The sequence below is a fragment of the Nelumbo nucifera genome, chromosome 3 (genome assembly GCF_055504915.1).
Source record: "Nelumbo nucifera cultivar China Antique chromosome 3, China Antique-T2T, whole genome shotgun sequence".
NCBI classification, from domain to species: Eukaryota; Viridiplantae; Streptophyta; class Magnoliopsida; order Proteales; family Nelumbonaceae; genus Nelumbo; species Nelumbo nucifera.
This window is the reverse complement of record NC_142651.1, coordinates 31700475-31727037: the sequence shown is the minus strand read 5'-3', so window position 1 is coordinate 31727037 and position 26563 is coordinate 31700475. Positions and strand designations below refer to the sequence as shown.

Genomic DNA, 26563 nt, shown 5'->3' with positions numbered 1-26563 from the left:
CTTCCATTGCAGGTCAAGGATCGATATCCCTTCTCCATGGCCTTAACCTGAATTGTGTATTGCATGTCCCTCAACTTCCCATAAATTTGCTTTCAATTAGTAGCATTACAAGTTCTTTAAACTGTAGTGTAACCTTTTTTGCTAACTCATGTGTTTTTCAGGACCTAACTTCTGGGAGGACGATTGGTAGAGGAAGCCTGGTGGACGGTCTCTACATTCTCGACAACAAAGCTGGTCTCTCCATGTCATCCTCAGAATCACATAGTCAGTCAAATAAGAGTCAAATTTCGTTGTGGCACAGTCGTTTAGGTCATGTTTCTTTCAAAGTAATAAAATGTTTGTTCCCACTTTTATTTAAGTCGTGTTCAGTGTCAGAGTTCATGTGTCAAACGTGTCAGTTGAGTAAACAATGTAGAACAACCTTTCATTCAAGCAATAAAAGATCAAATGTTCCTTTTCATGTTGTGTATTCTGATGTATGGGGGCCTACAAATGTAATCTCTGAGGGTGGATATAAGTTTTTTCTTACATTGATTGATGATTACTCTTGCTATACATGGGTAATCCCTATGCGTAGCAGAGACGAGGTTCCAAAGATAGTGAAAGACTTCCAGAGGATGGGGTTTACACAGTTCCATGTTGAAATACAGATCTTCCAATCCGATAATGCGAAGGAATACTTCCATGGGAAGTTAAATGAGTTCTTCGCCTCCCATGGGTCTATTCATAGAAGCTCATGCTCCAGAACACCACAGCAAAATGGGGTTGCAGAAAGAAAAAAACAGACACCTCCTTGAGGTAGCCCACGGGATGATGTTACACATGAATGTCCCAAAAAGGTTTTGGGTGGATGCTATACTTACAATTGCGTATGTCATCAACCGCATGCCCTCCAGAGTATTGAATTAAATGGCCCCTCATCAGTTATTGTACCCTCAGTCACCTTTATTTTCCATCCCTATGAGAGTCTTTGGTTGTCGGGCCTTTGTCCATGATTTGTCTCCATCCAGAGGTAAGTTAGACCCTCGGTCCATTCCTTGTGTCTTCCTGGGGTACCCATCCTCTCAAAAGGGGTATCGGTGTTTTGACCCAGTTAGTCGTAAATATTTAGTGTCTATGGATGTGTCCTTCTTTGAGTCCAAGCCGTTCTTCCCTCCTTCTCCTCAGGGGGAGAGCCGTAGTGTGGAAGAGGAGAAGCAGGTTCAGGTGTCTCTTCCTTCTATTCCGGACCTCACTCCCTTCCGTGTCTTCCAACGTACTCGTCGGAGAGATCAGCAGTGTGATAGAAATGTGGAGCAGCCAAACACTGAGCAACTGACATCATCAGAATCCCAGGATGTAAGTCCAACCCCTAACCCTACTCCCACTGTGGACGACCTAGACATCCCTATTGCTCAACGAAAGGGAGTCAGGTCTTGCACTACCAAACACCCCATTACCCACTTTGTTTCCTATGACCACATCTCTCCCTCGTACCAAGCCTTCCTATCGGCAGTTGACTGCATCCCTGTTCCCAAGAATGTTGCAGAAGCCTTAAAATACCCTGAATGGATAGATGCCATGAAGGAGGAGATTGATGCCCTCCACAAAAATCAGACTTGGAAATTGGTGGATCCTCTAGAGGGGAAAGAACTTGTGGGGTGCAAATGGGTGTTCACAATTAAGCACAAGGCAGATGGAACAGTTGAAAGGTACAAAGCAAGACTAGTGGCCAAAGGGTACACACAGGTATATGGAGTTGACTATGATGAGACTTTTGCTCCGGTGGCTAAGATGAACTCGATTAGGGTTCTCCTATCCTTAGCTGCTAACTTTGACTGGGAATTGCATCAACTGGACATAAAGAATGCCTTCCTGAATGGTGACTTGGAAGAAGAGGTATACATGGTTCAACCTCCTGGATTCTCTGCCAAGGGAAGTAAAAACAAGGTGTGCAAACTATGGAAGTCTCTCTACGGCTTAAAACAGTCTCCCAGAGCCCTGGTTCAATAAGTTTCATATGGCAGTTCAAGAGATGGGGTTCCAACAGTGCCAGTCTGATCATACACTTTTTGTGAAGAGATGTCAGGAGCAGGCTGCCGTATTGATAGTGTATGTAGACGATATCATCATTACAGGGAGTTGGAGTTCAGAGATACAGAAATTGAAACAATTCCTTGCATTAAAATTTGAAGTGAAAGATCTAGGACTCCTAAAGTGTTTCCTTGGGATCGAAGTTGCCCGTTCAAAAAGGGGTATCTTTGTCTCTCAAAGGAAATACACCCTTGATCTATTACGGGATACAGGTAAATTAGGTGCAAGGCCGGCAGACACTCCTATGGATGTAGACCACAAGCTAGGTGACTGTATTGGTGAACCTCTGAAAGATGTAAAGCAGTTCCAAAGGTTAGTGGGAAAGTTGATTTATCTATCCATGACCCGTCCAGATATTGCCTATTCAGTTGGAGTTCTGAGCCAGTTTATGCACTCTCCTAAGAAGCCACACATGGAGGCAGCAGAGAGAGTCCTTAGATACCTGAAGAAACATCCAGGAACAGGCCTACTATTCAGTAAACACAATCACCTAAAGGTGGAAGTCTTTACAGATGGTGATTGGGCAGGAGCCGTGGATGATAGAAAGTCCACTAGTGGGTATTGCACATTTGTGGGAGGAAATCTGGTGACCTGGAAGAGCAAGAAGCAAAGTGTGGTAGCAAGATCAAGTGCAGAAGCTGAGTATAGAGCTATGGCACATGGGGTGGCTGAAGTCCTTTGGCTAAAGAACCTCCTAGGTGAGCTTGGAGTTGTTCATAATCCTATGTCTCTTTACTGTGACAACAAAGCTGCAATAAACATCACCAGCAACCCGGTCCTACATGAGAGGACTAAGCATATTGAGGTGGATAAACACTTCATAAGAGAGAAACTAGAAAAAAGGAAATTTGTATCCCTTATGTCAACTCCAAGGAACAACTTGCTGATGTCCTCACAAAAGAACTTCCATGTTCGTGGCACAATGAGCTATGTGACAAGCTGGGCATGATAGACATCTTCAGCCCAACTTGAGGGGGAGTGTTGTAAGGCTTAAGTGTTCCTTGTAACTGATGTTATTGGGACAGTTTCAGCTACTAGTCCTTTCTTTTTTTTTTTCTTATTGTTCTTATCCTAGGATATGCCGCCAGGGGCATACTTGTAATTTTGTCTTTTTTATAAAGATTAATATAAATAGAAGACTGGCGGCTGCCAGTACTGAGTTTGCTTTTCTTTCTATCATTCGTACCTCTCTCTCTCTCTCTCTCTCTCAATCACCACAAGCAACAACAAAGTTGTTCTCCTTCAGCGAGATGCTATACTTAGGGAGCTGCGTGCTCATCTACACCGTGCACAACAAAAGATGAAAGACTCGGCTGATGTGAGCCGTTGTGATGTTAATTTTGAGGTTGGAGATTCAGTATATGTGCAAGTGCGACCTTATCGCCAACAGTCTCTAGCTCGCCGAGCCAATGAAAAGCTTGCCCCTCGATTTTATGGACCATTTGCTATTGTGGAAAGAAGTGGCGTTGTCGCTTATAAACTTCAACTTCCTCTAGAGGCAAGGATTCATCTTGTTTTTCATGTCTCGCAACTCAAGAAGGCAATTGGCAATCATGTCTCTTCTCCTGTGATTCCTTCCACTCTGTCAGCTGATATGGAAATGCTGGTGGAACCTGCGGCCGTTCGAGGGGTGCGTCAATCCACTATGCCTGGAGTTACTGGTTCGGAAGTGCTTATCCATTGGCAGGACCTGCCTGATTTTGAAGATTCGTGGGAGCCTTTTGACTTAATTCGCGACCAATTTCCTCATTTCAACCTTGAGGACAAGGTTAGACTTTGGGCGACGGGTAATGATAGGCCCCCAATTAATTTTACGTATGCCAGGAAGGGGAAAGGTCAGCTTTCGACCAAGGGGGGAAATAATTGAACATGGGGGAACTTATGGCTGGAGGGAATAAGGAGAGTTTTGTAACATTTATAGCTTGTTAGATGGGAATAAGAAGAGTAGCATTTATAGCCTGCCAGTTGGGAATAAGAAGAGTAGCATTTATAGCTTGTTAGTTGGGAATAAGAAGAGTGTGGGGCATTTATAAGTTGGCCAGCGGGGCATTTATAAGAGCCGGTGGTCTCTCGAAGAACCGACCTACTGTAAGTGATCTTCTTTTCTTCTGAATGAATATCAGTTCTCTGTTGATGTACTAGTGATTTGGATTCTGCTGTGAGTCGGTGAACTGTGTGTCAAATTTCTGGGTCATATCACATACTTACCACAAGGTGTCACCAAAACACAAACCACTACAAAATCACCACACATTGAAGAGCACCTACATCACAAAGGTGCCCTCTTCGAACTGCCGAATAGAGGGCTTTTAGAAAAACACCACCAACTCACACAACACTGCAATTTGAGGCATTAAAGCCTCTTTTCCAAGTGGGTTATCAGTCCTCTTAAGTCCTTTTCCTTTCCAACAAACAGAATATTCTCTATTCCTAGGGCACAAAAAGTTGGGACGTGAACAGTGCCGCGAACAGTACAGTCGACTTCAAGGCTCTGATACCATGTTCCAACTTTAATAAAGTAAGAAAAAGTGAAGAAAAGAATAGAAGAAAGAAAGAAAAGAAGATAAGAAGAGAAAGGGAAGGGAAAGAGAAGAAAAGGAGAAGAAAAGAGGGAAGACTAGAAAGGAGAAATCTGTTTACTTCTCCATACTGTCGACCCAGGTTGTATTAACATTCTACTAAGGCTGAAATGACTATAATACCCTTAAGAAAATCATAGCAGATATAAGAGAGAAAGAATAACATGAAAAAGACAATACTGCCCCTGTTAACTACTTCTAACAATTCTGACAGTGTTAAGAACCTTCAACCTCTCACCCATCTTCCCTGTCTAACTCACCTCAACCAGCACCACTCCATTTCAATCAGTAATAATGACTGTTCTGTTTCAGTAACACGACCAGCACCACTCCACTTTTTCTTCGTCCAAAGCTGCCCTCACTCCTTTCCATAGTAATCATCCTCTTTCCCAAGCTTCCTCTTTCCAAATTTAATTGGTGTCATGTGTTGTGATTTCTCCCACATATATAGGGAAGGAAACCAAGTTGTTTATATCCTTGCTAAGATGGCATGCGACCTCAATAACGTTCAGTGGCTTCAAAGCTTCAACACTGCCCCATTTCTATTAGACAAGCAGTTCAAGAGGATGGTGTTGCGATACCTATTATTAGATGGAAATAATTTCCTTGGCAGCTAGAGGAGGTTTTGGATTGTATAGCTTTTCTAAAGGAGTAAGGTATTTACGTCCCTCCCCCTCCTAGGTCTCTCTTTTGATTTCATCTAATAAATTTTTGGTGGCCGCCCTTCCACCAGAGTGAATTTTGGTGTTAGAAAACCATGTGCTAGAATTTGGCATGATACCGGTTTTACATTGTACCAGAACAAGACTATCTGGTCAAGTTTTTACCAAGACTATCTTCTAAATGAGATAAATTAGACGATCGGTCCAACACCCTTGGGTGTGTACTATGCCATAAAAAAGCAAAGAGATTCATATTACCAAACTCTTGAACAGACATGCACACCTATGGTGCCAAGATACAGAATAACAACAAGGATATGAGTACGGGTTTCCTATATAATATGCTTAATGCTTATATCATACTTTTATGTCTAGTTCTAAGTGTCATTTCTCAAGGCTATGTCTTGCCAAATGTAATTTACTTTCTAACATATATAGACCGTTTAGTTGTATGGTTTATTAAACACACCACTTTACATATTTTTAAAGCATTAATGCTATAAAATATATCTAGAAGTGTCAATCCAGGATTGGGTGTCATACCAAGAAAGTCTTGTATCCACCACCGGTACACTAGATACAAACTTTGGGAAGTATGATATGATATTATTTTACACTAATTTAATGTATATATGGCATGCATTCCTTTTTTATGTAATGTATATTCATAGAAAAAGTATTATGTAAAAAGGCCAACAAGTAATTGATATACATATAGTTAGGCCAAAAAATCAAGTATTTATGCCAAGAAACTTACCACTTTTTTGAGGATAGATTTGAGCCAGAAACAGCTAGAACTATGCAACCCACAAGCTGAATAGTTGCCTGAGAACCATCTGGATCTGTCAAGACAAGTGACCGGTTTTTAATTTTAGCATGTTTTTTTACAGGGGAAACTTCCAAGATCTCCTTGTTTTTTTGCTCCCTCAGCACTTTCTCCTCAGGCCAAAGCTTTGAAACCCTTTCTGATTCTAATACCCAAACAACCCCCTGAGATAAAAGCATGCACAAGTCAGGTTTCATTTTTAGAAGGATTCCAATCCTTCGGAAATGGTAAACATTGTCATGAGGGAACACAATCATAGGTTTGATGGAACTACAAAAATGGAAAGAAAATAACTAGAACAAAACCAAATATCATATATATGAAACTCAAGGATTTACATGGTTCCACGGATACCTACATCAAAGAGAGAAGATGAAAAAGAACTACTAAATGTCCAACTCAATTGAACTCAGCCTTGAGTGTTAAGCCCAACAATTTTAGCTCAGCCATCTACTAACAAATCCAAGAGTACAAAAATAATCCAAATATCAGTAAAAGTGATGCACATGGGAAAGAATTCTTGAAATAGGAAATCAAGATTCTTCATATTGTTGAACCAATGGCAATTTGTAATTTTTGAGTTGTCAAATTTTGGTATTTTTAGTTTCTTGGTATCTTAGGAATAGGGTTTTTTAATTACCATTTGTAGTAAAATTTCAGACTTTTACAGTAATTCCAATAATTACTATTCATAATAAAATCACAAATTATTACTTTTAGTAATTTCTGGTTTCTTTACATTAAGGTTGTTTTTTATAAGCTTTTGCTTTGAGCAGCAAAAATGTGTTTCGGAGTTTGGCGAGCAACTATTTTCTGAAGCATTTTTGTAAGAGAAGAAGCACATTGGAAGCCAAAAGTATGAAGTCAAAATTTATGACCTTATGCTTCAAGCATGCATTGAGAGCCATGTAAAATCCAGACCAATGAATTTGGATGTCAACATGTGCACATGTTGACATTCAAGCACCTCTCTCTTTCTTTTAAAGGTTCAAACTTTCTTCTCCTTCTCTATTTCAGATTTAAATCTGATGGGAATCAGTCCAGGCCTTATAAGACCAATTCTTGTAAGAAGAAGGCCAACAAATAGGTTCCAATCTGGCATGAAATAGATTCTTGGGAATTGGACTGATCTGATCAGTGGCATTTTTATCATTTTAACAAGTACCATGTGGGCCTGGCCCAAGGCATCTTGTTTTTCTACTTCAGTAGGATTTATCTTTTAATTGCATTAATAGGTGGAAAGTTATGTTTCTTGATGCACAAGACAAGAAGTGGCATTTTGCTAAATATAATGAACAGCATTCCGGGCCACACAAGTCTTCCTTTTTGAGCCTAATGAAGATTTCTTTAGAGCTCCTTGCAAGTTTGTTGCATGGAGTGGTTCCTATAAACCCTAAGAGTGATTCTAGGTCCCTTGGAGTTTCTTTCTCCTTTCTCTTTCTTTATGCTTTCTCCTTTTTTTTTTTTTGATCAATAACACTTTCATTAAATCATCAATAGAAGATTTACAAGAGGAAGACAAACACACTTATCTTCCAAGAGCAACAAAGAACCTCAAGAAAAGGAAAAAAAGAAAAAAACACTTAAGTTACAGCTTAGCCCAAAACAGTGAATCCCTTTCTGCCCCTTGTTTAGCTAAACCGTCAACTAGGGAATTAGCCGATCTTTTAACCCAACATGTCTTAACTTCCATCTCCCGCACCAGCCACTTGAATTTCCTCCTCTCATTGTTGTACTTCCATAAGCCATTGTGATCTTTAATCAGCCACCCTATCACCACCTCTGAATCCCCTTCAATTATGAGTTTCCAGATGTTCAACTCCTTAGCTTTCCGGACTCCTTCCATAACTGCAAAGATCTCGGCTCTAAGGGAGTCACCCACTCCAATTGCGCCTGAGAACATGGCAGAAATGACCCCATTTTCATCCCTAAAAACACCCCCAATCCCCGATTGTCCCGGATTTCCCCTACTACACCCATCAAAGTTTAATTTCAAGAATCCACCAGGTGGAGGGGTCCAAGCCACACTCATTACTGACTTGGTCTGTGTGCAATTTGCAATTTCACCCCACTTCCTCAACATGTCATCCACAGTGTAATCTGTGAATAGCTCCAAAGATTTCAGCCACTGTACAGCCCTAATATGTATGATAGCCCTCAGATCTGCTGCTCCTCTCTCAGCTTCTGAGAATATCCTGGAGTTTCTTTCTTCCCAAAGTGTCCAACATATTACAGCCCTTAGTCCTCTCCACATAGTCCTTCCCCTTTTTATCCGCCACCTGAAAAAAGAAGGGGAAAAAAGGCCCTGGACGTCTGATGGAGGATTCCATCTACATCCAAATAGGGAGAAAGCCAAATCCCAAATTGACCTCGCAAAATGGCAAGACACCAGTAGGTGAAAACCAGTCTCCCCATCCGCTTTGCAAAGAACACACCACTGAGGTGACAAGCAAGTATTGGGTCTCTTTTTTTGGAGTAGATCACCAGTGTTGATTCTTTCTAGATAGGCTTCCCAACAAAAACTACCAACCCTAGGAAGTATTGCTCTGCACCAAACCTCATCAACAGGGAAAGGGGGGAAAGTAGGACTGGTGGACTGACTTAAGACTTTGAAGAAAAAAGCACAAGAAAAGATGCCATTGGGGGTAGGTGTCCAAATTCTAGAATCCGCCCTAGTGGGGTCTAAGACAACGTTATCAAGAAGTGCAATAAGGCTCGAAATACTGTCAAAGTCTGAGTCCCTCAAATCCCTTCTTAGACCCAAGTTCCACCCAATCCCAGAAGTAAAAAAGGACGGGGTGGTGAAAGACAAGATTGGCTCATTTTTCAAATCAGAAAGAGCATACAAAGAAGGAAACTGATCCTTTAGAGGAAAACTCCCCACCCAGGTTTGTTCCCAAAATTTTATGGAGTTATTGGAATTCAAATCATACCTGATATTAGGGGAGAAAACTGGTAGCAGGTCATGAATGGCTTTCAAAGGAGAATTGCTTGTGGTCCTAGCTCTGATTCCAGCGTCCCATCCATTGTGCTCCACCCCATGTATACTTGCCACTATTCTAGCCCATAGCTTCTCCTTCTCCATAGGGAACCTCCACAACCACTTTCCCAACAGAGTCATATTCCTTCTCCTAATACTCCCAAGCCCCAAACCACCACAAGTCTTACCCCTACACACTATCTCCCAACTAACTCTATGATCCCTCTTCTCCTCTCCCGACTCCCACAGAAAATCTCTCATTAGCTTCTCCAATCTATTAACAACCTTCACTGGGATTTTAAACACCGACAGGAAAAAGATGGGAAGGTTTAAAGTATCGGAAACGTAAGGTGTATCGGAATGATAATTTTAAGAAACGCATAGGGATACGCTTTGGATACGTATGGATACAGACGAAAAATCAAGATACGCATAAATATGCTAAAAAACTCAAATAAATCCTAAAAATATATTAATAATGATAGTTACAAGTTTTATATGATTGTAAATAGTTATTTAAAAGTAAAAAACTTGTAATTTAATGGTCTATATAAAATTTGAGATATTGGGACACATTTAGTAACTATTGACAAATGATGGAATAACTAAAACGTGAAAAAAAAACTAAAATGTATATTGATATATATTAGTTTTAAAATAATCAATATAATTTATCTCAATATTTATTAATACATAAATTTTAATAATTAATTCTAACATTTATTGATAAGCATACACTAAGAAAAAGAGAAAATTTACTTAAAAATAAAAATGCATAAACCTATAGCAAGCAAATGGGTGTGGCTTAGTGGTGAACCTCTAGTTTTTAAAGCCTAATGTCCAAGGTTCGAATCTTACTATTGCTAAGTTTGTAGTTTTATACTAACAAAACGAAATAATGAGAAAGAGGGTTATTAACTAACGAAATTAATGAGAAGAGAATTCCAATTAGGCGCTAAAATTGAAATTCAAATTTAAAATTATGCATTAATTACAAGAGTAATTAACTAATTAATGAGAGAGATTGCACTTAAATATAGGAGTAGAATATAAAATTAATGAGGGGTAATTTGGCCCTAAATATAATTTAATGAAATTAATGAGAGAAGGGGACTCGTATCAAGCTGTATCGGACTGTTTTGGAACCGTATTGGCTGATACAGACTCGAAACAGCCCGTACAGACTAATACATACGAAAAGGAATGCTACATATGATTTATATGCATTCCGTGTATCGGATTCATACCGGAACGATACGTATCGGCTGATATGGTCTGATACATTGCGAAATTTTGAACCTTGGTTTGTAATTAATTTAACAAGATACAAGTTTAATTTAACAAATTGTCTCTTAAGTGCATTCAGAACTAAAACCAAAATGCCCAGAGATTTGAGCAAGGTGCTAACTGCTCAGAAATAGCTTCCACCTATAAAGCATCAAACCATATATTCTTACAAATGAAGTGAGTAGAGAACAAAGACAAGAAAGATAAGAGCCACAAGAATAGAATGGTGGCACCCACTCTTTGTTTTATAAGAGAACCAAGATTTAAAACGCCAGTGTCAGTGGAAATGTTTGTTGTGAGCTTGAGAGTTGTACTCGAAGTAGAGGAGAGGAGAAGAACACCACTGATATGCTGTGAATGTCGAACTGTACTACCCAGTCGACCATGCTATTATTTATATTTGAATGTAGTACAATGATACAAGTAATTACTGGAATGCCCCTGATTAGTGATGGGACACCCAGTTAACTTAAAACATTAAACAGGCTTAGGCCCATTAACACAGGCCCAATTACAAGATAACTTAAACTTAAGTATGGGCTAATAAGAACTCTTATCAGCCGAACACTCGTACAAAGAGACTTCATTCTAACACTCCCCCTCAAGCTAAGCATGGATATCAATCATGTTTAGCTTGCCAAGTATGTCCCTGAACTTTGATGTTGCCAGCCCTTTAGTCAATACATCTGCAATTTGCATCTCTGATGGAGTATAAGGCACACAGAGCTCTCCCGAGACAATTCTCTCTCTAACAAAGTGTCGATCAATTACAATATGTTTTGTCCTGTCATGTTGTACGGGATGGTTGGCAATGTTGATAGCAGCTTTATTATCACAATACAGCCTGAGAGGACCCTCAGCCTTAAAACCAAGCTCATTAAGAAGAGTTCTGATCCATAAGAGTTCAGCAACCCCGTGTGCCATAGCTCGGTATTCTGCTTCTGCACTTGATCTAGCCACAACATTCTGCTTCTTACTGCGCCATGTGACTAGGTTTCCTCCCAAGAATGTACAGTAACCTGAGGTTGATTTTTTGTCTCCAATAGACCCAGCCCAATCTGCATCAGTGTAGGCTTCAATTTCAAGTCTGTTGTTTTTCCTGAATAGAATTCATTTCCCTGGGCAAGTCTTCAAGTACCTGAGAATTCTTTCCACTGCTCTCATATGAGGGATCTTTGGTGAGTGCATGAATTGACTAACAACATGCACTACATAGGCAATGTCTGGCCGAGTAAGGGATAAGTATATCTATATCAGCTTTCCTACCAATTTTTGGTACCTCTCTTTATCACAGTATTCCTCACCCATTGATTCTTGTAGTCCATGGTTCGGTTCTATTGGAGTGTATATTGGCCTGCACCCCATCATGCCTGTTTCCTCTAGGAGATCTAGCACATATTTCCCCTGACATATGTAGATTCCTTCTCTTGATCTAGCAACTTCAATCCCAAGAAAATATCTCAGATTTCTCAGATCTTTGATCTCAAATTCTGAAGCTAAGAACTCCTTCAGCCTCTTCATCTCTTCCACGTCATTTCCGGTAATCACCATATCATCCACATAAACAATGAGTGTCGTAAGTTTGTCATCCTGTCTCCTTGTAAACAATGTATGATCTGCACTGCTCTGAGTGTACCCCACTTTCTTCATGGCCATACAAAGTCTCTCGAACCATGCCCAGGGAGACTGCTTCAAACCATATAATGCTTTCCTTAGTTTACACACCTTCTTTCCAACATCATAGCCTGGTGGGGGTTCCATGAATACCTCTTCATGAAGATCACCATTTAGGAATGCATTCTTCACATCTAGCTGATGGAGTTCCCAAGAGAAATTTGCTGCTAGTGACAGTAGAACCCAGATTGTATTGAGCTTTGCTACTGGGGCAAAGGTTTCTTTGTAGTCAATTCCTTCCTTTTGTGTAAATCCCTTTGCCACAAGTCTGGCCTTGTACCTCTCGATTGACCCATCTTCCCTGTGCTTTACTGTGAATACCCACTTGCACCCAACAGTGCCTTTCCCCTCTGGCAGGTCCACCAATTCCCATGTTCTTGCTTTCATTAGGGCTTTCATCTCTTCATTCATGGCTTCTTTCCACCTTGGATCAGATGTCGCCTCTGAGTACCTGGAAGGGACACATACAGAGGAAAGAGCAGACACAAAGGAGTGATAGGCAGGAGATAAGTGTGAGTAAGAAACAAAATCAGCTATGGGATGTCGGGTGGTACAAGAACGAACAGGCTTACGGAGAGCAATAGGAAGATCCAAATCCGAAGTGAGTGAGTCAGGATTACCTTGGATTGCAGAGACAGATTGATCTGAATTCAACTGGTTGCAATCATGAGGTTGAGGGCCCTTCTTCCTTCTGTTGTATGTAAGTATCTCTTTCTCTTGCCTACTGGAACCCTCAGGAGCATCTGTTGTATCAGGAGAAGTAACTGGCACAGTGGGAGCCTCACTAGGTTGACCCGGAATGTCACAGCTAGGAGTAGTGGAAGGTGATGAAAGGGGAACAAAAAAGAAGGGAGAATGAGAATCCTCTTCCAACCCACTAGTCTCCCCCTGAAGAGGATTCTGAGAATACTGGAAATAGGGTTGAGACTCAAAAAAGACTACATCTCTGGTGACATACTTTTTCTTGGAGACAGGATCATAACACTTGTACCCCTTTTGTGTACGAGAGTACCCCAAAAATATTCCCTTCGTAGCCTTGGAATCCAGCTTGGTTTTCTTTGGATCCTTCACATGTATGAAGCATGTACAGCCAAAAACCCGTGGGGGAAGAGGAAATTCTAGAAGAGTGGGACACAAAACAGAGAAAGGAATCTTCATACCCAATACCTTAGATGGCATCCAATTTATCAGGTATGATGCAGTGAGTATAGCTTGAGACCAATATTGCTTGGGCACTTTGTGCTGGAATAGTAGGGCTCGAGCTGTCTCCAATAGGTGCCTGTTCTTGCACTCAGCAACCCCATTTTGCTGAGGAGTGTTAGCACAGGATGATTGGTGTAACATGCCTGCATCTTCCATGAATGAGTTCAAAGATCTTTCAAAGTATTCAGCCGCATTGTCTGACTGGAATTGCTTAATCTTCTTATCAAATTGTGTTTCAATCATCTTGCAAAAAACCATAGTTACCCGTGGCACTTCATCACGTCCTTTTAACAAATAAATCCAAGTGCACCGAGAATAATAGTCAATAAAACTGATAAAGTAACGGAAGCCATCAATGGAAACAATGGGTGAAGGTCCCCAAACATCAGAATGAACCAAATCAAAAGAAGCTCGAATTTCATTACTAGAAAGTGGATACATTGTTCTACATTGTTTTGACATTTGACACACGTCACAAATTAAACTTTGACTTGGAATTCCCTTAAACAATTCAGAAAACAACATTGCTAAAGAAGAGAAAGACACATGACCTAGCCTAGCATGCCACAGGTGCAGCCTAGTTATTGACTCCACACTTTCCGGACTAGTAGTAGCAAAATCTTGTAGGGCTGAGCCGATGTCTGCATCAAAATAGTAGAGGCCCCCATACTCATGACCACTCCCTATCGTTCTCTTCGTCAATCTGTCCTGGAAGACACAATGAGAAGGAAAAAAAGTTATACTGCAGTTCAAATTTTTTGTAAGCTTTGAAACAAACAAAAGATTTGAGGTAAGACTAGGAACATGTAGGACTGATTTAAGAGAGAGATCCTTGCTTAGGTCAACCACCCCCTTTCCAGAGATGGTGGAGAGAGACCCATCAGTCACTCTCATCTTATCCTGGCCAGACAACAAATGATATGAAGAGAATAAGGAGGACATATGTGTCATATGGTCAGTGGCTCCGGAATCAATCACCCAAGAGGTGGAATTAATGGAACTAGTTGCACTAAATGCAAAGACTGTACCAGATTTGGCAAGAGAGGTGGAAGCTAAAGAATTGTTCTTCAAACGGGCTAATGCCCGGCTGAGAACCTCTACCTCACTAGCTGTGAAGCCCAAAGTACTTGGTCCAGAGGAGTCGACAGCCTGCCCTATGGAGGAAGAGGACACTGTCGGAGTACTCTGTGAGTTGTCACTACTGTTGTTGGTGGCAAGATTCCCACTTGTTGTGTGACCCTTATGTTGCCTTTTGTCCTTTCTCAAAGCAGCTAGCTTCAGATGAGGATACAAGACCCACATTTCTCCTTTGTGTGTTTCTCACCACCACAATGGGTACACTTGAGGGACTTCTTGTCTAGATATCTATTTCCCTTAGTGGAGACTAGGGCTGAATGTTCTCCAGATAGTCCAGTTGACTGTGTCTGGGAGTCAACTTGCATCTCCCTTCTCCTAACTTCTTCATTCCTCACCAGGTAATAAACATGGTGAAGCTCTGGTAATTCATCTCTCCCTAGAATTTGTGACCTTATACCCTCATATACTGGGTCTAGACCAGCCAGAAACTTGAAGGTTCTGCTCTCTTCAATTTGCTTATCATGTCTCTCCTTGTCCCTGGCATTTTCCCAATCCAATATCAGGTGATGATCAAGCTCTTCCCAAAGGCCTTCCAGGGTTGCAAAATATGTTGCCACGGACATGTTTCCTTGCCTTAGAGCTGCAATATCTTGGTTCAATCTGTAGATTCTAGCATTGTTCTTTTTCTGGTCGTAGGTCTTGGATACTTTCTCCCAAATCTTCGCGGCTGTTGGGAAATGATGAACAGTTAGCCACCCGAGGAGTCATGGAGGCCAGCAACCAAGACATGACTGTGGCATTCTCCTTGCGCCACACGACATGCTCAGGACTGCCAACTTCAAGTTCTTTCTTGTCTCCATCCAGATAGCCGGTGAGATCACGAGAAGTAATGAACAGCCTTGCTGAGACGGACCACTCTCTGAAGCTATATTCATCCAGCAACACGTTTGTAATCTGTAAACTGTGCAGATTAGGGTTTTCCAAGTTAGAGAACCTTGCAGCAGGTCTGTTATCTCTGGAGGAAACTTCTCCGGATAGTGAGGACATGCTGACTTCAGTCTTAGAGTAATTCGGGTACAGTGCTGGACAATCTGGAGCAGGCAGCTCCCTAGGTAATCTTCACTTGAGCTGAAGCAGTTCGGGTACAGCAGTGGAGAGAGGTTCCAGACTGAAAACCAACCTGAACTTGGAGCTGTTTGCCACTGTGCTATGCTGGTTTTGCTGGGGCTTCGAAGCTGCAGTTGAGGAGAAGCTCTCCCCCTTTCGGCTAGGGCTAGGACTGATAATCAGTCCTCAACTAGGTCTGTCCTATACAGACCTCTCTTAGTAGCCAAATAGCTACTATTTGCTGAAAAAAGAACCTAGTAGGACATCCACTTCTGGGCCTTACCTCCCTTGAGCCCTACAACCAAGGGAAACCCTAGGTTCGAATCTGCTTTGTTCTCTTACAGCCCTAGTTTTTTCAGCAACCCAGAAAAGAAGAAGGAAGAAGATGGAAAGAACAGTAAGAGAAGAGAGAGTAGAAGCTAGTGCGCCTGCTGAAACCAAAGAGAAGCTAGTGCTTTGATACCATGTGAGCTTGAGAGCTGTACTCGAAGTAGAGGAGAGGAGAAGAACACCACTGATATGCTGTGAATGTCGAACTGTACTAGCTAGTCGACCATGTTATTATTTATATTTGAATGTAGTACAATGATACAAGTAATTACTGGAATGCCCCTGATTAGTGATGGGACACCCAGTTAACTTAAAACATTAAACACGCTTAGGCCCATTAACACAGGCCCAGTTACAAGATAACTTAAACTTAAGTATGAGCTAATAAGAACTCTTATCAGCCGAACACTCATACAAAGAGACTTCATTCTAACATTCTAACATTTGTCATCCAAATATAGGAAACATTGCATTGCATTTGAACAATTTGTAGCATCCAATTACCAACATTATTGTGCAACAATTTCCTTTAAATGGACAAACTCCTCTCCTCTCTTCCTCTCTTCCTCTCTTCCTCTCTTCCTCTCTTCCTCCTCTCCTCTCTTCTCTTGCTCTTGCTCAACATGGTATCAGAACAAGTCATCCAGGCCTGAAGGGTGGTGTCAAGCAAAGCTGTTGTGGTCAATGTCGAGCAGATAGTCTCTTCATCTCCCAGTGCTGTATCCATCGAACTGCTAATTTGTTGTGTTCAGTTCGACCTTATGCAAGAAGATGCCTGCCTGATTTTTTCATCTTCCAGAAAAAGGGTTCTAGTTATAGAGACTTTTCATCTTCCAGCCCAGAAGTTGTATCCATTGTCTGTTCGACTGTAGAGAGGCTATCATCTGAGGTTCGTAGAGGAAGTTCTGGTTTACAAAGAGGCTATCATCTGATGTTCAAAGAGTTGGTGTTGTATTGATCTCATTGATTGACTGTTCGGCTACCAAGTCTGCCGATTAGGTATGTGGTGAACTTCACCTTGTATTTTTTTTCATTCTGTAGGGGGGTCATTTGACCTCTGTAAAATCGTAGGTCATACAGACCTGTTCAAGTACTGCAACAGCAGTGTTCAGTCTTTGCTCCCAGTGAAACCGTAGGTCAGAAGGACCTGTTGCTGTGCTGAGATAGCAAGTGTTCTTTCTTTTGTGAACTGAAGGTCATAAGGACCTGTTTCTGTAACAGCCCTGTACGGCAGTACTTCTTTGATTGCTGTTGTTTTTTTCTTAAACCCGAAATCATGGGTAGTGAAGATTCAGCCACATCTGGAATTTCCTCAATGCTGAATGGAATGGGTGGAGGTGACCTATCCTTTCCTATGGCTGTTGTCCCTCTTGATGGTTTAAATTACCTAGAGTGGTCAAGAGGGATCAAGTTATACATCACTGCAAGGGGGAAGATAGGCTATATTAATGGGAGAATCAAAGAACCACCCTCTGGGAGTACTGAATATGATAGATGGAATCAGGAGAACAGTATGGTTATGACTTGGCTCTTGGTCTCCATGCAACCTCAAATAAGGAAAAATTTCATGTGGGCTGAAACTGCAAATGAGATCTGGGAACAAGCAAAATCTACGTATTCAGAATTGCGACACTATGCCAAGATTTATCAACTACAGGCAGCATCATCTACTTGTAGACAGGGGGAGAAATGTTTATCAGTATATTACTCTGACTTGACTTCTGTCTGAAAGGAGTTGGACCATTACCAGAATGTGGATTGGAAGTGTGATGAGGATGCCAAAATGTACAAGAAACTTGTCTCCCAGCAAAGAGTGCTTGCCTTCTTACATGGTCTGAATCCTATGTATGAATCTATCAGAGTACAGATTCTCAGCACTAAGGATCTCCCATCAGTTCAGGAAATCTATGCTCTTGTACAATCTGAAGAGAGCAGAAGGAATTTGATGAACAGCCCTGGTGGGGATGCAGTTGTGTTGGCAGCAAAAGGGGGTGTCTCTACTAGTGTGGGATCTTCTTCCAGGAAAGGAGATCTCTAGAAAAAAAACAGAAGATAAGGACAAATTGTGGTGCATTCATTGCCAGAAACCCCGACACACCAAAGATACCTGTTGGGATTTTCATGGGAAACCAAAATGGGCTCAAGATCTGACTAAGAAGCAAGGTTCAGATGTGAATAAGAAGTCCGGACAGCAAGGTACAAAGAAACACCACATGGCCAACATGGTTACTCGGGAGAATCAACCCCCCATTTCTACTGTGACTCAGACACATCTCACTGAATCTGACCCGAGGGAGGATATTATGAATTCCTTCCGTGACCATTTAGAGCTCTATGGTAGAGCAATTCGTCAGATGGATGCTCCTCCCTCAACCTCATTTGCATCTACATCAGGTAACCCTGCCGCAGCTTTCCATGTTGCTTCTCACACCCCTGACTTTCCATGGATCATTGATTTTGGAGCGTCAAAACACATGACCGGTACGTCCTCTTACTTTCAAACCTATCACATTCTTTTTAGAAGAGACAATGTGAGACTAGCCGATGGATCATACACTTCCATAGCTGGTCAAGGAACCCTCTCTCTTCCTCTTGGTCTTACCCTTTCTGATGTCCTTCATGTTCCAAAATTTCCCATTAATTTGTTCTCTGTTAGTAGTGTTACCAATTCCTTAAATTGCTCTGTGACTTTTTTCCCTTCTCATTGTGTGATTCAGGATCTTGCCTCGGGGAAGACGATTAGTAGGGGACGTATGGTTGATGGACTTTACATGCTAGAGAATAGGGCTGGTCTTCATGTTACAGAGTCTATGAGTCAGTCCTGTAAGAGTAAAGTTTATTTATGGCATTGTCGTCTTGGTCATTTGTCTTTTAAGTCTTTGAAAGTTGTATTCCTAGAACTGTTTAAGTCAATGTCTGTTTCTGATTTTTCTTGTCAAGCGTGTCAGTTAAGTAAACATTGTAGAACTCATTTTCTTCAGAAAAATGGTAAATCTGAATCTCCTTTTCACATTGTTCATTCTAACGTATGGGGCCCTGTTACTTTACCATCTGAAAGTGGCTACAAGTATTTCATTACCCTCATTGATGATTATTCTAGATATACTTGGGTATATCCGATGCAAACCAGGGAGGAAGTACCAAAAATCATTCAAGATTTCCAGCGGATGGTCTTCACTCAATTTTAGACTAAAATCCAAATTTTTCAGTCAGACAATGCAAAAGAATTTTTTCATAGTGATCTCACTGAATTCTTTGCTTCGCGTGGTTCACTTCACCGAAGCTCTTGTGCCCACACACCACAACAAAATGGTGTGGCCGAACGGAAGAACCGACATCTCCTTGAAGTGGCTCGGGGTTTACTACTTCATATGAATGTCCCCAAACGTTTTTGGCTTGAAGTTGTTCTTTGTTCTACTTACCTCATAAACCGTATGCCCTCTCGTTGGTTAGAGTACAAAGCCCCACATCGGCTTCTCTTTCCTAAGACTCCCCTTCTTTCTATTCCTCCTCGTGTATTTGGTTGTCGGTGCTTTGTCCAAAATCTGTCTCCCACCCGTGGGAAATTGGATTCTCGTGCTATCCCTTGCATATTTCTTGGTTACTCCTTCACTCAAAAGGGGTACCGTTGTTTTGATCTTGTTTCTCGGAAATTCTATGTCTCCATGGATGTTTCTTTCTTTGAAGATGAGCCTTTTTATCCTGTTTCTCCTCAGGGAGAGTGTAGGCATGAGGAGAAACTGGTTTCGCTCCCTTCTCTTCGTGATCCTCCGCCGTTTCGTGTCTTTTCTTGTCGTCGCAAAGGCCAACCAAATTCAAGAGATGTGGAAAATCCGGAAGCTGTACCTCTAGTGCCACCAAACTCCTCGGGGGAGGATCATACTCACTCAGGTAACTTGGCTCCCAAGGATGTTCCTAATTCTATTGAAAATGATTCCTCTGCTGCTAATGACCTTGACCTTCCTATTGCTCACAGGAAAGGTGTTAGATTGTGCACCACTAAACATCCCATTTCCAACTTTGTTTCCTATGAGAACATTTCACCCTCATTTCGTGCTTTCCTTACCTCTATTGACAGTGTCCCTATCCCCAAGAATGTGGCAGAAGCTCTTTCAGTTCCTGAATGGACAAATGCCATGAAGGAAGAAATTAATGCCCTACATAAAAATGGCACATGGGAACTTGTTGATCTTCCTAAGGGAAAGGTTCCAGTTGGATGTAAATGAGTATTCACTGTCAAGCATAGGGCTGATGGAACGGTGGAGAGGTATAAAGCTCACTTAGTGGCAAAGGGGTTTAGTCAAGTGTACAGAGTTGATTATGCAGAAACTTTTGCCCATGTTGCCAAGATGAACTCCATTAGAGTTCTTTTCTCTCTTGCTGCTAATATGGATTGGGATCTACATCAGCTTGACATCAAGAATGCATTCTTGAATGGTGACCTTGAAGAGGAAGTTTACATGATTCAACCCCCTGGTTTTCTGGCTCAAGGAAATGAATAAGAAAGTGTGCAAGTTGAAGAAGTCTTTATACGAGCTGAAACAATCACCAAGAGCTTGGTTCAACAGATTCCATGTTTCGGTTCAGCAGAAAGGATACAAGCAATGTCAATCAGATCACACACTATTTGTGAAAAGAGGAGAAGGTAAAATTGTTGCCTTAATTGTATATGTGGATGACATAATTGTTATTGGTGACTGGAATGATGAAATTCAGAGGTTGAAGTTTTTTCTTGCCACTCAGTTTGAAGTGAAGGATCTAGGACCTGCCAGATACTTCCTTGGAATTGAAGTTGCCCAATCAAAGAGGGGTATCTTCATTTCTCAAAGGAAATATGTCATAGATTTACTTCAGAACACTGGAAAGATGGGGGTGAAGCCAGTTGACTCTCCCATTGACCCCAACCATAAATTAGGTGACAGCCAAGGTGAACTTCTCAAGGATGTGAAACAGTTTTAAAGGCTTGTAGGGAGATTGTTATACCTTTCTATGACTCGTCCAGACATTGCATATGCTGTTGGTGTCCTCAGTCAGTTCATGCATGCACCTAGGTCCTCTCATCTTGAAGCAGCAGAGAGAATCCTTCGATATTTAAAGAAGTTTCCAGGCGCTAGCTTGTTATTTCAAAAGCACGGGCATTTGAAAGTTGAAGTTTATACAGATGCAGATTGGGCTGGATCTCAAAGTGACAGAAAGTCTACTAGTGGCTACTGCACCTTTATAGGAAGGAACCTTGTTACATGGAGGAGTAAAAAGCAAAACGTGGTGGCTAGATCCAGTGCTGAAGCTGAATATCGTGCTATGGCCCACGGGGTAGCTGAAGGCATGTGGATAAAGAATCCGTTGAGTGAGTTGGGTTTCCTAGTGGACAAACCTATGACTCTATTCTGTGATAACAAAGCAGCTATAAGCATTGTTGCCAATCCAGTGCTACATGATAGAACAAAACACATTGAAGTTGACGAGCATTTTATTAGAGAGAAAGTCATCACAGGCGAAGTGTGTACTCCCTATGTCAGCTCTGAGAACCAACTTGCAGACATCTTTACAAAGGGGCTAAACCATTCCAGACATCATGATCTTTGTGACAAGTTGGGCATGATTGATATCTATGCTCCAACTTGAGGGGGAGTGTTGACAGGTGTTATTGTACACAGGTTTAGTACCGCAAGGGTACTGTTGTAATTTCCCCATATTTATGTTGTACGACTAGACTAGTATAAATAATATCTACTGCACACGCCTGCAGATTCTTTTGGGGCCTTCAGTCCTCTCGCCTCTCCTCTCCTCTCTTCCTCTCTTCCTCCTCTCCTCTCTTCTCTTGCGCTCAACAGGGTTGTTTCAGGTAGAGGCTGAAAGGTTTGGAAGAATGAGATGTAGAAGAAGAGACCATTAACATTGGGTACCCAAAGTCTCTCAATCAGAACCCAAAAGTAATAATCTCACAAAAAGGAACTCACTCACTCAATTCATGGTCTTTCAAGGATCTCCTTAAGCCCAAGTTCCAACCCAGCCCCAACTCATTAAGTCCTTGTTCGTTTTCCAGGAAGTGGGGGCAGGTAAGTTGGTGGGTCCCACTCCCACAAAAAAGAAATAAACTCGCAATCGTATTTCAGTATTAGTGGGTCCCATGGAAAAGAATGATTCCTGAGTGGCTCATTTACCAGGGCAAGTAATACCCTCTTGAGACTTGGGTAAATCACTTACCCCTCCGCACAAAAAATTGCTAATATGTGAAGAGACAATATTGTCCCTTCAATAATGTCATTGTTTTGGATAAAACGGTTATTGTACAACTTTACCTGGGGAAAGAACACTGATAAGTGCACTTATCCAGGTAAGTGGTTTCCAAGAAACACTTGCCCGAATAAGTGCATTTACCTAGGTAAATAAATGACTTATTGAGACGTGAACGAGGCCAACAGTCACAATTTCAGCAATTAATTTGTTTTTGAAGTTGAAGGCATTATAAATTCTAGGGTAGGTTTGGGATGAGGGAGTGTCTCCCCACCAAGTGTCTTCCCAAAATTTCACCCTGTGACCTGATTTTGCATTGTACCTGATTTTGCACCAAAGAGCCTTACTACCGAAAAATGTAAATGCAGACCCTCACTCCTGATGGTGTTTTAAGAGAGGGAACAAATATTCAGCATAAGCTGACTGATAACAGCAAAAACAAGAGGGGAAAAACGTACAATTCAGCCACTTGACTGATGTTTCCTAATCAAGAGAGGCCTTGCCTAACCCTTCTCCATAAGAGATTGCTTCTTGAATCTGGCAGATTAAAGTCCATGCACCTGCATTAGTTGTCATCAACCAACCAATAACCACACCATTGTCCCCTTGAACAATAAGATCATTCCAACCTGCAGCAACATCAATCTTTAAACTTGCAGATAGACAGGATTTCTGGATGCAGAGAATTTCCTTCTCCAGTGGGATCCAAATTGACTATATTCTCCTTGGCATCCCTAATAACAACCCCCCCCCCCAAGATGGACCTAGATTTCCCATTGAACATTGGTCAAGATTTAGGGTCTGTTTGGTTCACCGTTCACAGTCAGAATTGGAATTGGACTCGAAATCCTTGAAATCAGAATCAGAAATGGTCTATTCCTCCTGCCTGTTTGGTTCAAAAGGGAATCAAAATCAGAATCGACTAGAATGGGATTCTCGTTCCCAAGGAAGGGGAATGAAACGGCCATTCTCTCAAATGGGAGAACACCATTCCACCAGGAATGGGAATCGGATTCCGATTCCAAAAGGACCCTTAGTTTAACCTGCCCATTTCTGGTGGAAACCGAACTTGAATCATCTTTCTTCTTTGGGGTTCCACAATTTGTCACTTCTGATGGCAACCAGACTTGAATCCAACATGCAAGAATTTAAAATCCCACCAGAACATATCACATTTTGTCACATTTCCATTTATTTCATGGCTAAGTTTCGTATTGACACCAAAGAAATAGTGCACTTGATTTTGGATCTTACATCTATATCTGTACTACTTATAAAAGTGTGAATGGGTCTTATTTTCTGGAATTTTCATTGGACAGAATTTACCCCTTGATCTTGAGCTATCATGGGGGCTAATTTGTATTTTAATAAAAAATATTTAGTTGAGACATTAAACCAAATGAACAACATTTATGAATAGAAAATTTAGACCCCATCTATACTGCTATTAAAAGTTTAAATGAGAGTGAGGAATTTTTTGTTTGACTAAAATACCCCATTTTTTAATTTGGTCCCTCATTGTAAAGACAGAAATGCAATTTGAACAACCACTTTTCTCCTCATTCAAATCATTCTCATCAAGTCTTGTATTCAAGGTATCAACTCCCAGTAACATTCATTGAATCTCACTCTTGACTAGAATACCCCTATTTTTGAATTTGGTCTCTCCAATTGTGAGGGCATAAAATGTAATTTTAATTACTACATTTCTCCTCATTCAACTCCCTCTCATTAAGTCTCATATTTAGGGTATTAACTCCCATTTTTCATCGACTCTTATACTGATTTACCATATAAGAAAAATAAGTGTGTCAAAGAATAATTATTTTTATTGATGATAGAAATAAAATACAAATTTAAAATCAACCCAAAACGAGTTGTTTTCCTATTTGGTAGCAAGTCAACAATTCAACCTTTTAGGTTAAATGTGTAAATCCTTGTTATAATTAAATGATAATAAAAATTAAAAAGGATGAAAACAAACAAAAGTATAAAAAAAATACAAAAAAAGATGTAGAAGACATTTGGATACATCTCTAATATTGTATATTTATCATATTAAACAAAAATAAGTGTGATAAACAAGAATAAAATTGTTAATAGTAAATTTAATAGTGGGAAGTTTTATTTGCTTGGATAATAGCTCAATAGGCTAAGTTTGGACCACTAAACTAAAGGTTTTAATACAGAGCAACCTTTTACCGAGAAAGAGCAACAGATTAAACACCATAAGAAGCTTTTAGTTTCCCCAATATCATGTTGATCACTCTCTCCTGCTTCAAAGATTAGTCCAAATTTATTATTTTCATAAGGCCTGGGATTTTACGGATACCGTGGATTCATAATCGTTTACTTGTTTATAGTGTTTCTACGCATCTTTTCTCTGGACCAAACTATGTATACAAGATGCCAAGAAATGTAAACAGTTAATTAATTCAAAGCAAGCCAAGAATTAGCATCAAAACTCAATTAAAGCCATCAAGAAGTCTCTTGATACCCACAAACAAAGACAGAAAGTAATCCAAAAAAAGATTGCACAAGATGGACAGAAACCTAACCGAATGTCTTGGAAGCTAACCTGCTTGTTGTAAGCGAAGGCAATAGACTGTTCAGAATCGAGGTCACCATCTGATAGGGATTTCCTCCGCCCGACTTCTTTTTTCCGGGCCAATCGATCCAGGATGTGAAGGAAACCCAGAACTTCGACGACGATAACCGTCAACGCCCCCAGAAGAAAACCCAGAAAGAGAGTAAACATTAAGGTAGAATTAACAATGCCCAGATGGTCGGAAGTATAATTTTTTGATAAAGGAATAGATTGTAGAGCAGATCAAAGTAGGAAGAACAATAATCCGTAAATTTTGCGAATTGGGTACCATTTAAAGATGGGAAAAAATGATATTTAGGAATCAAAGAATGTTCTTTGAGCAAGAACCAAACGCGTTTTTGTTCTCGGAGAGGTAAGCAATGAAAAGGCGCGGTTTAGCCGTTTATGAGGGAAGTAGGACGTACCGCTATTGAACCTCTACTGTACAGTACTCTGAAGGGTATTTTTTGTCCTTGATGATAGAGGACAAGCGATCCACACGACCTTCATACATTTTCCGTTACTGTTAGCAAGATGTTGACTGCCTGCGAGCGATCACTTCGGAGCGACGATTTAGCAATCTGGCTCTGGTTCTTGACTATTATTACCTAAAAACTACCCTTTACTTTTCAAAATCTAGAAAGACCCTTGTCATAGATTTGCCGTTTGGGAGATGGACGGTTCTTGCAACTTTTTTTTTCGATATCCTGCAAAATTACTTTTTAAATCTTGTTTGGAGTCGCTGTCGAAATCATTTTTAAAACCCAAAGCCAAACTATCTCTATATTATTTTATTATATCATTTCGATATCCTAATTCTCACATTTTTCTGATTCATCATTCATCAATTCTTTGAAAACGCTTTAAGCTTTAAATTGATTATTTTCATAATTTTGATATTTGTTAGTGGCAGTCAATGAATAATTTAATAATTTACTTTAGTTTTAATTTCACTATTAACCTGTAGGTTGGGGGCAAAGTGCTAGAATCTATTTGTCGCAAAACAAAACTTTGGGGGCTAACTGTTACTCCCTCTTAAGTATGGTGGTTATATGTAATCTATTGTTTTTGAGGATGATTATATGGAGATAGGTTTAGCCGAACCCAATAACTGTTTGAACATGCTGTGGAATATCCACTATAATGATACTCCACAACAGTCATAAAATACTCACAAACATTCAACCCCTCATCGTGGGTTTCATATACATCGTCATTGGCCACACAACTAAAAAGTGTTAATCCATATTAGGTTAATTTTTCTAGGAATCATATTGTGATTATATCCTATCATGATTAGACATGTTTGTGGCCAAGGCTCATGGCCTATTCGTTTGCTCTAAGTATGACATTTGAAAGTGTAATAATTATATTAAAAGGTATATTGGTATTGGTGAACTTTTCTTTCCTATGAATTTTAAATGCAGATAATGTTGTTTTGAATTCTGAAAATTATCAAATATCTATTTTGGCCCCATATATGAGAGTTTTTGTTTGTCTTTTCAGGAGTATCATTGAAAAACAAAAGGTTGTGTGATTACACTTTAAAAGATAAGAGGAAACGAACAACCATTTTTCTCTTAAAGTTAAAAGATCTATCTTAAGAGATGAGAGTTAAGAGGAAACAAACAGGCCCTTACACTATGTTAGGCTCGAACTTCGGGCCAGGCCCCATTCAAACTTTGGCAAAAGCTAAACTCAAGCCTGGCTCATAAACAGGTATAATCATGATAGAAACGTCATGAGAGCATGATCAATTGGTCATTAAGTAATTTGCATCCACAACCCCCCCCCCCCATAATGTATAGTATGTAATACTAAAAAAGGGGGAGACAAAAACAAAAAAAAAAAAAAAAAAGTAGGCCTTGGGGTAGTAATCTTTGTGCAAGTACCCAAATGGCATCAGAAAAATTGGGAATAGGTCTCTGTTTCACTCCAAAA

At 40.5% G+C, this 26563-nt stretch overlaps 1 protein-coding gene across 1 annotated transcript in view; it reads right to left on the bottom strand.

The window, feature by feature from the left end:
- Nucleotides 1-25188, bottom strand: part of LOC104591254 (uncharacterized) — a 59537-nt gene extending 34349 nt beyond the window's left edge. Inside the window, exons 1-2 of the mRNA XM_010250063.3 lie at nucleotides 24614-25188; nucleotides 6072-6304 (exon numbers count right to left, since the gene is read on the bottom strand). Coding sequence (XP_010248365.1) covers nucleotides 6072-6304; nucleotides 24614-24793 — 413 coding nt within the window. The 5' untranslated portion in view covers nucleotides 24794-25188. The remainder of the gene's footprint in view (nucleotides 1-6071; nucleotides 6305-24613) is intronic.
- Nucleotides 25189-26563: the final 1375 nt, after the last annotated feature.